This window comes from Lepidochelys kempii, chromosome 17 (assembly GCF_965140265.1).
Source record: "Lepidochelys kempii isolate rLepKem1 chromosome 17, rLepKem1.hap2, whole genome shotgun sequence".
Lineage (NCBI taxonomy): Eukaryota > Metazoa > Chordata > Testudines > Cheloniidae > Lepidochelys > Lepidochelys kempii.
In genome coordinates, this window is record NC_133272.1 from 20,254,019 (window position 1) to 20,267,457 (window position 13,439).

A 13,439-nucleotide genomic window follows, 5' to 3' on the forward strand; every position below is an offset into this window, starting at 1 on the left:
GCCAGCCGCTGTGGGCTCACAGCTAGTGGCCTCATGCTAATTTCTTATTCCGCCCTCATTTCCCATCACTCCTGCCCCCCCCCCCCCCCACTAATCTATTCTGGCTGCATGCAGGCACTCTGTCATTTCACGCCCCAGTCCGCAGATGGGCTTTTTAACCTTCTATTCATGTCCCCTCCCTCCTATTTGCAACCTAGCCCTTTCCGCACCCAACCTGCGTGTTCTACAATCTCAGCCGGCCTCCCACTAGCTAGGCTCACACTCCCCTTTCCATCTCCCTGTCCTCCTCTCCCCTCCACACAGATTCCTTGGTTTCTCTTTTCTCAGTCTAGCCACGCTCTGAATACTCCATAGCCTGAAGCCGGTCTCCTATGTCCCCTCTCCCTTTCTCCTGCATTGAATGTGATTTCTTTGTTGCAGCATGTAGGTGGAGTTTGGGCACAGGCTCCATTTGCTGGTTCATACTCGGACGGCCACTAACTCTGGACGCTCCCTTTTGCACTGCACTTGGACGTGTCTCAGCAACACCTCGCTAATGCTGCTTAGCACGTATATTGCCACGCTCGTCAGATTACCTCGGTGTGCCTCACAAGGCTGCATTTTTCAAATGGGGACACTGAAGTCCAACGGCTAAGTGACTTGCCTGAGGTCACACAGCACGTAAGTGCCGGAAACAGGAATACAACCCAGATCCCCCGCTCTCACCTCACTACCCCCATCTACCACTTCCTCTCCTTTTAACCCTTGACACCTCCTGTGTTTCACACGCACACAGAGAAGACCAATAGTACAGTTTACTCCAGGGTAAGGGGGACATTTAACACACTTTTGCAACAGTGCCTGAATTCCTTGGTGTTTAGTGGCTTTACCCTGGGGAAAGCTGTAAATGTCACTATGGTGGTAGCTGACTGAGTCAACAGCTGTGCACTGGGCTCAAAGGAACAGGATCTGCTTTATAGCAACTGGGGGAGGGCAATCAATGGGTGAAAAGTTTAATCGATAACACCCCCTTAAATTCGCACAGCTGAAGAGAGGCACACGATTGCCTCTTAGCACTACCAAGAAACCAGTCTGCATAGGACTGACTGCTTTTTGCTCACCAGAAGAGTGACCTCACTTGAGTTTTCGCCTTGATGAGGCTTATGGCAATAGTAAGGGCAAACCAGAGGGCCTGAAAACATATGGTCATAACTGAGGTCATGAGTGTGGCTCCGGCCTTTTATTTCTCCCTCTCCCACTCTCTGCCCACACCACACAATGTCGCTGGAACAGAGTTTAGCGGATATCCGCAGTTCGTTGGCATATGTGAATCCTAACCCAGGCATTGGATAGACAGTATTGACTGGAAAATGCTTACCATCTCGTTATGGGCTGTGGCTGGGATATGTAAAGACCCTTGAATGTCAACAGGAATTGAAAAGGAGGACTTGTGGCACCTTAGAGACTAACAAATTTATTAAGCATAAGCTTTCATGAGCTATATCTCATTTCATCACCTCACTCCCTGAAGATCCTGGGGAAACCAGATTAACCTATGGGTTAATCTGGTTCACCCACTGTGTTTGTATTTCAGTTAGGTGACCAGTCAGAGGATTCATAGACAGTGGTGAACCAGATTAATCCACAGATTCAAAATTAAAGACCTCCATGTTTTGTCTGCAGAATAAAATGTCCATGTAGTCTGTAGGACCTATTTAGAAATAAAGCTAATCCCAGTAGAAATAGCTGTTGATAAAGGAGAGGAGGGGGTGATGGGAAATCTGAACATACCAATCAGCTGGTTTGGAATACATGCAAGGAAATAAGGTCAGCGTTCTGAACAACTGAAAATTCTTTTGGCGCACTTGGGAGGGTCCCCAGAAAGCAGAGAAAAGCAGGAGATTTGCATCTGAAAGAACTTGTTTTTTCCATGTCTTTTGTTGTTGTTGTTGCAAAAGTGTGTATATTTAATTCACACAGTGAGAAAAGATCTTTTAAAAGCAGGGCTTAGTTAAAACCATTACACCTTGTAAATGCCCAATAAATACAAATAGCTCCACATTATGGTCTGTTGTCATACACCGATTGCTGACATCACATGCTGGCAGGCTTGAAGGTTGAGAGGCAGATGGAAGATTATATTCAGTTCTTGCCATCACTTTAGAGAGATCTAAACAAACTAACTGGGAGACTGGAAGGAACGACTTATCCAAGCGAAACGTGTGAGGTTTGGCTAAACGATCCGGGGGATGGGTGAGTGTGGGGGGAGAAAGAGAGGTGTCTAGAAATACAGGAAGAGTGTAGTCAGCCAGGAGGGAGATGGGGGTAACACTGGATATAAACTAGGAAGTAATGGGATTGAACTGAAGCTGGAAAAAGTTTGGCTAAATGTCTGGGAAAACGACAGTGAAATCTATTAAGTGGCATGTTAATCGCCTGAGGAATGGGGCCGCTCCAATGCTCGGGGCATTTTAAATTGGTCTGGACTCTGCACTAGTAAGACGTACTGTAGTGAGCAATGCTGCATGGCAGGGAGGTGGACTCTCTCTCTCCTAGCTCTGATTTCTATGAATAACGGCAGTGTTTATTCTACAGCAACAGAGGTTCATTAGTTTCTGTAGCTAACTGTCGCTGCTATACAACAGCAGCAGCTTACAACAGGGGCCGGGGAAAGAGCTTCCTTTCCCTCCAGGCACAGATCTAGAGGAACACACCAAATTAATATACTGATCTTGCTTCTGCAGTTACAAAAGTGCTATAAAAAGGTATTTGTTGGCCTCCCTCTCAACTCCGCCGAAGCACGCTGAGCCCCCCGTGCTCGCTGCACTCTGCTGAGCCCGACGATTCTGATTGGCACAGGGTACTGGAGCACCATTTCCTCCTGACACCACATAGCAAGCAGCCCAGCGTCCTCTCTAGCAAATTGCATCACAGGGTTCACTGATGACATCACTTGCAAAACCATTCAGCATCTCTAATGAAAACCTCTGCAATCAGCCTTCACAAGCAGCCTTTGCAAACCGGGAGCAGCGCTGACGTGAGAGAGGGGGTAATCCTGCTAGTGCTCAAGCTCCCAGTTGTGACACGATAAGTCCTGGTTTATTTTACAAGGTTTATTTTACATATCACCAGGCACTTCTTTCTGTACGGCAGGGCTTCAAGAGAACATCTGTTAGAGCCTGGACCCATGAAAGCCAATAAAAATCTCTCTCTCTCTCTCACCCTCCCACCCCCTTTTCCCTCGCTGAGGCTATGGGTGGCTCAAGAGACTGGAGCAGTGATGTGGAGTCTCATGAGTGCTAGGTCACTTTGCCTGAGCTTCAGCCAGCTGGTTTGGAGCCTTCTGATGGCAGTTTGCGAGAGAGGAGGCTGACAGTCTCAGTACAGTGCCTAGCGGGCAAGTGTCCACAGCCCAGAAACCAGAGGGAGGCCCAGGAAAAGATTGCTCTCCTCTCTGATCCCCGAGAGAGAGGCTAGCCAGAAGAGGAACACATTGGGAGTGGGGAAGGGTTTGTGCTGTACCGATTCCATGGAGCGAGAACTTTACATTTCTGGAGATGTTACCCCAGCACCTTTCTCAAGTAGGACATTTACTCACAAAGGGAACAGCTTCCCCATGCAGCTGTGCACCGCAAGAACACTGCAAACCTTTGGCCTGGGAGCAGGTCTCAAGAGTGCCTGGGGATTTCTGATCTCTGGTTCCCACTCTAGATGCATCTGATGCACTCCTGTGTCTGTTGTGCAAACCATGCAAAGCTACAGGGGTTAGCCACAGCTTGCTGCAGACAGCAGGGCTATCTACAAAGGAGGGAGGTTATTAAAAACAAGGCTCTGCGGGCCAGAGACCACAGCCCACGTACCTGTCATTGCTCCCGTACTGCTGTCCATGCTCAGCAGGGCAGCTTCTGATACATACAGTCACACACACTATTACAAGCTCTTCCAAGAAAACTTGAAGGCTATTCTGGGTCTGGGCCAGGAGAATTCTTTCTTCTGTTCCGAAAGGTTCTCTTAACTCCTCTTTTATCTAAGTTTTCCCCTGACAGGTATGGTGCTTTTACAAGCAAGGATGACTGTGGGCTAGTCGCTGCTGACAGGAAGTTCCCCAAACGACCTCAAAAAATTCTTCACAACCTGCTCCATTCAGCTGCCTCCCTGTAGCCTTGTATAACAGCACTTTGCTTGACACACTCAGAAGGAATTTCCATTCATCTTCAATAACCCCTCTCATCCAGACAAACGTTCCACAGGAGCTTGTGGATGCAAATAGGGCTCACCCTTCACAGACGTTTGCCTGCCTGTAGTGTGTAATTAAGAATGTACCAGCGCTTTCAGCCTCAAGCTCTTCTGAGAGGGAGACTGCCTGGTACACCCTGGTTGAAGCTGGCTTTCCATTTGCAACCTGGTTTGAAGGGGGGGAGGGGGGGACACCCTCTTTTCTCTTTATAGTCTCTTGTTTGGCAGAATTCAAAGTCTTTTGCAAAAACAAAGGGGACAGGTTTCATTTGTTCAGACAGACTTTCCTGTGATGCTGCTCTAACATTGAAAAGGTCTCACCTGGGCAAAATCTGCGCCAGGCACCCAACTGCTCAGAGCTTGTTCAGTTGCGCCCCTTTGGCGCCTCGAGCCATCGCCTGAGAGAGCATCCGTTGTAGAAACAAACTGTTAGGATTCATAGTCGCTTGCTTTGCTGTGTCTGAACTCTTTCGCTGCAGGAGGACATCAGAACGCTGACGGCTGGCAGCTGCTGTTCTAGGGTGTGTAACGCTAATTTCTTAGACATCGTGGGTGTGCAATGCTTAAAAAACAAAATCAAACCCAAACTATATTAGGACTAAAACGAAGCTCTAAAGATGGGAGTGGAAGCACTCGCCATGCCCTGTAATGCTGTGTACTCAGTAAAGCACACACCCTGGGAGTACCAAGGCTGAATTAAGGACTGTGCACCTACGTTGTAGGATACATCTTCCCTGCAGCTGGGACTGTGCTTCCCAGCCTAAGCAGATAGATACGTGGTCGCATGGGTCTGTCTACCCATGCTGGAAAGCACGCTCCCCCTTGCAGCGTAGATATACCCAGAGGTTGCATCAGAGCACCTTACAGCCATGGTGTTATCAAGGCGAGGACTCTCTTTTACATCACCTCTGCCAGCACAAGGCCACGGTTTATTTCCATGACCATGTCTGCAGCCAGAAACCTCACATGAATGCTCTCTACTTCCCCTCGTGTTATTTGATGGGTTTGGTTCACAGGATCCTACAGCATTTGACAGCCGCTGATCGCTGCGTGCTCTACCTAGAAGCACAAATCCTGAGCTCAGACAGCAGACTGGAGTGCCTGGAGCATCCAGGCTGGATGCCATGCCCTTGGCTGCAGCTGTCATGTCCTGAAATGCTGTTTGCGTCAATGGTCAGGGAACAGTAAATCCGTGGAAGGAAGGAGAGGCTCTCATGTGCGTCTGGCTCGATGGTAACTTCCAAGCACATTTTATTGTATCAAATGTGCTGCATCTCATGCCAGTGAGGACAGGTCTGGCAAACTGAGGGAACCTGCTGCAGACTCCAGTCTGTGCTCTGGGTGTTAACTACCCAGAACAGATGCTTTCAGGGGTGATTTCTTCCCCACCTCACTGGGATATGGCTCTCGCCTTAGCGAGCTAGAAAGGCCCAGGCAACAAAACTGGATTAAGCACCTCTCTCTTCAAGGCATGAAATAAAGCCGATGCTCAGCAGCAGGGTCTGGTTTTGACCTGGGTCTGAAGGTAAAAAAGGGTAATGAAGTGCAAGAGGGAGCACTGTTTACTTGCTTGACTCACCAGTGCTGGAGATTATACCGGATTGTGGTTAAAATGATACATGGATCTGTGGGAGGTATTGGGAGAATTTGAGTTCTATTCCCAACTACCACTGGCTCCCCACTGTGACCATGAGCAAATCCCCACCTCTGTGCCTCAGTTTCCCTTCTATCAAACAGTGGGGAACGGTACCCACCTAAACAAAGGGCTTCAAAAAAGGATCCAGCTAAGTAGCATTAGCAGCACATCTTTACTGACGGGCCCTGCCAGTTTTCTCCCACGAAGATCCTTCCTTTTCAGATACATAGACAGTTTAACCTGCCACCAAAATACAGCCAGCTCTGGGGTGGAACATGACAGCTGTTTAACAGCACACAGCATCAGACAACGGTTTAGGGCAGGAAGAGCACAATACAGTACCCAGATGAAACCACTGGGGTCAACTGCAGTTTGACCAAAAGAGGAGCTAACACAACTCTTGCAAAAAGTGCCACAAGCAGTCAATATTTTTGATACAAGACTAAGGCTGATCCAGAGAACACTCCCCTCCAGCAGCACAATGCCTCCTAACGTACTGAGGAACTGGGTCAGCCCCTAGGGGATCGTCATCACCCCTTTCTGTAGTGTCTGGGTTTCCCTAGATTTTTCTGCCAAGCTCCAACCAGGTCCAGCCCTGCTTGGCTTGTGAGACGTGACAAGATCACAGAGCCCTGCCTGGAACCTCCACCATGTGCTTGTCAGGACCTCTACCTTCATGTATGTCTTTTCAGGAGGGAGTCTTAATGTCTCCTCCAACCCTCTGAGAAGGGTTAACGACTCCCCAAACCTGCCCCCCCGGCACCATGGAACTAACCTAACACATGCTCAACACTCGGTCAATTCGTCACTTAGAAGAGAGATTTGTTTTTTCCGTCTCTCCTCCCAGAACTGAATCGGTTTGCTGAGGCTAAAACGGTTTCCTTGCTTATGAAAGCACGCAGTGCCTTCCCACGTCACCTCCTCTCTTCATGTACTTGTATGGTCCCCTTCATCACAGCACCGGATCCCCTCACACGTTAATGAAATTATCTTCAACATCCCCATGAGGCAGGAAAGTATCCCCAAAGTGATTAGCCCATAGTTGTTCAGGGAGTGCTGGGAACTAAACCCAGGTCTCCTGATCTCCAGTGGCTTACCGAGAAGGTTAGCCTTCTTCCAAGAAGAGAACTGCACGTTCTCTTGACCCTTGAACAGGAGGTTTCACTACACTCTTCAAACGCAGTTTGGAGGAAACAACTGGAAGTTGTTCTAGATTTCACAGTGCTTTGCAGTATCACTATCCATGAAGAAATGCAGCAATTGGCAAACACAATCGCTACAAATGTGAGCCAGCCAAGTCAGAAGAATTTTAAGGGCATTTTGAAATATTGAAGTCGTGCGCTCGGCTGCTAGTTCACCAGCTGCGCTGAACAAGCCCTGGTGATTGATAGAAGGTAACGCCAAGGAATGGAACACATCCATGGTTGATGTAGAACGTTAAAATCCCAAGAGAACCCCAATGCTCCAGGCACAAGTAGGTACATTAAGGCTCTTTGTGATTCATTCTAGCTTGTTTCTTATTAAATCATCCAGTGCAGGCAGTTACTGTTGGGATAGAGAGCTGCAAATCTCCAGGGTGGCAGCCAGGAGCCTGCCATGCGGCAGGGCAGCTGGGAGCCCGTAGCCTTTAGCACACAGCTGAGCTGGGGTGGACTAGATGACCTCCTGAGGTTTCTTCCAACTCTAACCTTCTATGATTCTAGGTCTGTGTAGTAGCAAGTCAGTTTTCTGAAACTCTCCCCTACTACAGCATTATGGGATTGCCAGGCTAGACTGGCCACCATCATCACTACCTCTGCATCGTCTAGACCAGTGGTTTAAACCTATTTCCCAAAGTGCTAGCTGGGCCGCAGGTTGAGAACCACAGTGTCCATCCCCCCAACCCCTGTGCTCAGCACCCTCCGCCCAGAGACCCCTCCACAGAGTGAGGCCAGGAGTGGACAACTGGGCGTGGGGCAGTGACCCTGACCCCAGACCCTGCTGTGGGGGGCCAGGCAGCAGCTGGCTGCCTGGATCCCGCGGGGCGTGGGGAGCAGCCAGGACCCTACCCCCAGACCCTGCCAGGACCTTGCCGTCCTGCTGCCCAGACCCTGCCCAGACCCTGAGCCCCGCCACAGGGGGGAGCCAGGACCCAGACCCCGAGCCCTGCCACATGGGGCTGGGCGGTAGCTGGGAGCCTGTAGCCTTTAGCACACAGCTGAGCAGGCTGCGGGTTGAGAAGGAAAATGTTGGGGAAATTACTAGTACAGACGCAGCCTTAAAGCCCTGTCTATATTGGAGCCAATTTTGCCAGCCACAACCAGGATTGCAAGTTTTAAAAGGAAGCAAGTTTTACAGTGCTGGGCAGAACTATGTAGAACAACCGGCAAACGTGGTTGTATTCAGCGTGGAAATCCAGAATGGACAGCAATGTATGAGCTAAAGCTCTACTTCAGGTTACCCCTCCAGCAGAGATTAAGTGCTCCTTTGGAACAATAAATCCAGGCCAAACATGGATGCAAAGCTCAGTAAAATGAGATTTGGGTGCAACTCTGATGGGAAACTAGTTTAAACATTCCCAAGCACTACTATGCAGCCAATGGTAAATAGGTTCTTCGCTGTTAAACACCCTCAGTGGACTAAACAGCGTTATAACATAGCTTATTCTTGCCCATGTGGACAGAAACGCTCAGTCTAGATTTCGACCAGAGTTAAGACTTGGCTCCCCAACATGGTTAGAACGTTTTATTCTGTCCACACGAGTAAAAAGACAACCCAGGATTTAACACAGCGGGGCCACAAGATGGTGGATTTTGTAGTGCAGCTAGGCTCTGGACTATACGTGGTTTTAGCTGGCCCAGAATTCTGGGTCAGATGGTAAGTGAGCACAGCCCACACACAGCTCATCATTTTCAAGTGACAGAAGGCACTGAATTTTAGAAGTGTTTACTCATTTCATGGTTCAGCAGCTGCAGTTGTCTTGAACATAAAAAAACCCTCACAAAGTATCCCGTATATCGGGGCAGGATACTGCAACACTTGCAATTCCTCCCACAGCTGCTCAGCATAATGCAGAAGTTACAACATCGAGGGGATTTCTGAACTACCCTCTAAGGGGGGTGTATTAGGACTGGGCCTTCGCTTTGGTACAGGACAGTTCCCGGCAAGGTATTCCAGCATGGCTTTTTTTGTTCCAAATCTGGCTCTGGTCTGGAGAGGATTAATGGATTTACTTTTTTTAACCACCGCAGGCTCTCACTGCAGAACCACTACAGAACACCTTGCTCCAAGGTGGGGAAAGAAAAATAGAAGCCGACAAGTCTGCATATCATTGGACTGCTGTCAACCCAGTGCCTCTGAAGGCCAGCTCAGCCCTGGCACCTTTGGGCACTGTTAGAAGAGCCTAGCAAATAGCACTGGATTTAGCCAGCGCTGTGTGGTGGTGAGACCAAGCCAAATGCCAGGTGGCCTATGAAAGGCCAAGTAATTTGAAAATGTTCCTAAGCAACCAGCACGGATGGAAATTAACAAAACGAGAACTAAGTCATGAAGATCTCATTTAGCAACAGATACTCTTTAACAGGCTCATTTCAATAGCAGCTCTCTTTTGGGGGAATGTAACAGGGATATAAATACAATGTACCACAGTGGGGTTTGGAGTCTGTTTAAGTCTACAGGGCCAAGATGCTTCTGCATTTACATCTGGCTTCATCCTTTAAGGGTCAATCAAACTTTGCCACAATGGCTGATGAACTTGGCTGCCTGTTCCCATCAGCAGAATACAACCATTTTCAATATTAGGTTGGAGGTGAGGTGGGAAGGAAGGTGCTATCCTTTTTCATACACGGCAGGACTACTGGTAAACACAGTCTGGAAGGCTGTTAATGCCATGTGTGGACCCTGACTGCATCTTGCGTAACTAGATCTCTTAACATTTAGTTCTCCCTTCTCTAATGTGTTGCTTTTTGATAATGTGTTAAGTGTTTTGATCACTTTTGCTGATTAGGAAAGAGGTAAAAATTAAACTGCACATAGCAAAGACGACATTCTAATAAAATTACAATATGAACAGGACAAACTCATTACTTCTGAAATTGTTGCCTGCAGAATGAACCACTAGCGTTTGAAGTTTTTAGTTCACATGCCATGGAAATTTAGAGATGAGTTTGGTTGCCTGAGGACTTATTTTTCTGTTACTGCAACAAAAACGGAGAATAAAAAAATGAAATTAAGGGCCTTAAAGTTCAAACAAATCCTGTACACGGGGCTCCTAACACTTCCATGCACAGAAAATCACATGCAATGTCGCACTCAACTTACTGAGAGTTTTCTTTCTTCAATGAAAACAGGTGTAGAGAAATACAAACGTGTCTATATTTTGCTATAAATTGCTCTCTCAGTAAGGCAACCATCCAAGTGATTTCTGTAGGATGTTTTAAAAGTCACTGTTTCTGGGGGAAAACACAAAGAATGCCATTCCAGAGCTGGGTGCTGTCAGCACAATGACAGATCTCCATCAAATCCACTGCCGTCTGGAGAGTAACAACAGTACTTTTTAACTTGGCTTCTGTTACCAGCGTGAGTCAACTCTCAGCTGAGAGAGATACTATTACTCCATATGGCAGCTTCCCTGATTGTAAAAGGGCAGCCAACTTGTGTGGCAATGAGGTAGCTAGTCAACGAGCAAGCAGATCTGGCACTAATGAATGCTCTGCTTATTTCCAAATAAGGCAGATGGAGGTTTCCACATATGTTTCCTCTCTGCTTTATTCCTGTAGCATTTTCTGCTAGAAACAAACTGCATTCTGATGTCTTTGGAGGTTTCATGGTAACCCAACTATTTCATCTCCTTTCTGATCAATGGAAGCAGTGGCTTCCATGTATGTTTGTGGTTTATGGGACACCCCTTCATGTCCACAGCCATATCTGGAAGGTCTAGGACTCGCTCATTCTGTCCCCATGAGTTAGTGTTTATAACAGCTGAACCAAACGGATGTAATCACCACCTTGACATGCCTAGCTATTCCTGGCCCTGGGGAATCTGTGTATGGGTCTCCGACACCAGGGTGCAAAATGCTGCACTACTCCCTCTGTGGAATGGATTCCAAGGGCATTAGTAACCCCCCTGCCCCGCCTCCTTCTCTCTAAGCAGAAAAGGCCCCCGCATGGGAGCGATCACGTGCGGCTCATCCAGACACTCCTGTGACTTTGCCGAGGGGCTGTGGGGTAAGGGACCTGTTCATCTCTGCTCCACTCATCCAGAAGCAACTATTGCATCACTCTCGATGTGATGCCAATTCGGAGCCTCAGGAACTAAGCTGTGGAGCTATTTTCTTGCGGTTTGCCCAAAGGCTTATTAATAAATCATTAATAAGCCACGGAGCGGAACAGTCAAGAGAAGGAAACTGTTGTTCAGGCAGATGAAAGTTACAATTTAATCATTGCATTTTTTTTTAAACCCTGGAGGGAGTAAGAACTCTCTCTACATGGGAAGTGCTCCACTCTGTCTGGGTCCCTGATGCAAATGGAGACCAAACCAATGGGATACATATATTCAGACCCACTTCATCCCAATCTCCCCCAGCCCCAGATCAAGTCACAGATATATGTGCTGTGAAGCTGATTATTTGCATCTACTGGATACGAGAAGTCTCTACCCAGGAGATGCATTGGGGAACCACGAACCAGCCAGCTTCCAGGAAACATGGAGCTACTGCAGACTCTGGCAACGGGGCAAAACTCCATTCTGTTTGACAGCTGCATCTGCCTGACAGGTGACATGAATGCAACATAGATAAACCTAGCAGTGCCAAGACCCCAGAATCTCCACTGAAATATCTGACCCCAAGCTGCACTAAGGGACGCTGTGAGGCCCCCTGGAGGGAGAATTGCTTTACCAACCCCTGTATTACACTGAGAAGTAAGGGCCTGAGAAAGAAACTATACAAAACAGCTTCATTAATTTAACATTAACAACCCCATACCCTCTGTTTCCTGGACCGTAGCTCTTCGGGGCAGAGAAAGTACCAATGAGGAAGCACCACTTAAAAACTAGCAGTGCGAGATAAATATTTCATCACTTCAGCAGCAGCCATCTTTCCTGCGGGTTCCTTTATTCTTTCATGTTAAGCCATCATCTCCAGATGTTCGTGGCTCTGCCTCTCCTTTAGAGCCTGGCTCTTGGCAAATCCCCACCCTACCCTCTCAACTAGCTCCATATGCACGATGTCTGGAGCACATCTGAATCTGCTCTATTCACGCAGCTCCAAGAGAGCTAGCTTATTTACTGCCAATACGAACAGATACAACACAAGGGAGTCACTCCTTGGGGGAGATTAAACAAGATGGGTATCCCCCTTTCGGAGGGGGAAAGATAGCAAACCCAGCCTCCCTCATTCATCGGATAATCTGCATAGCCTTGCACGACTGCCTAGTGCACATGGCTTTTCAGTACTGTACAGTAACACCGCGTGGCATCTGGGCTCTGCAGAACTTCCTTGCTTCACTGGCCGACTTCCCCAGTTTTGTTCAGGAGCTCCCGTGTACATCATCCGCCACAAGCCGCCACTTTGCAGAGGCCACACCAGACGTGACAGAGGGCAGATGTTCTGAAGCAGTGTGCCTTGGATCTGAGGTTAAAAGGGTTATGTTTTCCTGCCGTAAAGGTGCTGGGAGGGAGGGGTATTAAAATATCAAAGAGGAGCACGTTTTAACTCCATATAATCAGAAGAGCACACAGCCTTTGGAGAAGGTGTTAAATACAAGCCTTGAAAGTGACTAGCCCAGTTCCCAGGGCAAAGCCCGGCTCTGGTAACTACATTCTGCCTCCTCCGTACAGTTTAACCAAGGAAATCATCTTCGCCTCCTGTCCTACACCATGCAGCCTTGCTGTACGCTCTTGGCCATGTTCCACCCAAGAGGTGGCTGCACTGCGTGTCAGTTGAGGTTTGCAAAGTACTTCAGGATCTTTCAGGATGAGAGGGGACCTAGATCACCCCTAAGTGCTACAAACCCCCCTCCCCACCATTTCCAACAGATTGCTGGCCAGAAGGCCACACTGCCCGCCCCTGAGAAGCCATTGCTCAGCATTTCAGTGAACTTCCGGATTCCTAGGTGGAGGAGCCCCCAAACAGAGGTGACCTCCAATAGAAGCAGGAGGAAGACAACTGAGCTGTGAGCCCCCAATGTAACATCAGACGCTCCTTACCTGGAGGTTGTTGAGAGGCTCCATTTTCATGACAGGTCCCAAGGTGTTGAGGGGAAGGGAGACATCAATGCTTTGGTTTGGCATCAGCGGAGTATGAATGGCCAGAGGAGTGCTGGGGATGACTCCAAAGCTGGGCGAGAGAAAGCCAGAGGGTGTTCACACAGCGCTGTATTTCCGAAAGCCCTATATGCGACGTAGTCACTTATTTTAAAGGGAAGGGGGTCAGGGACTGATGTCCCAAAGGTTCTCTCCGCTCTCCATTTTAGCGTGGGCTGGCTTAGCTTACTGCCTTTCCTGAGATGTGCCCCACTGTGATTTAGGGGAGAGGGAAATAGGTGACAATTGGCATCAAGGTGGTTGCTTGAAATAGGACAATGCACATGGACTTGAATCTCGTTGGTC

The 13,439-nt window shown here is 48.3% G+C and overlaps 1 protein-coding gene across 8 annotated transcripts in view; it reads right to left on the reverse strand.

Annotated features, from left to right (window-relative positions):
- AP2B1 (adaptor related protein complex 2 subunit beta 1) overlaps nt 1-13,439 on the reverse strand; it is a 98,891-nt gene that overhangs the window by 17,477 nt on the left and 67,975 nt on the right. For 7 of the 8 annotated variants that reach the window (XM_073315532.1, XM_073315538.1, XM_073315537.1 and 4 more), the window contains one exon: nt 13,038-13,167. In XM_073315532.1, the coding sequence (XP_073171633.1) occupies nt 13,038-13,167 (130 nt within the window). Of the gene's footprint in view, nt 1-83; nt 12,499-13,037; nt 13,168-13,439 lie in introns of those variants that run through there. The other variant, XM_073315541.1, reaches the window with a different exon arrangement.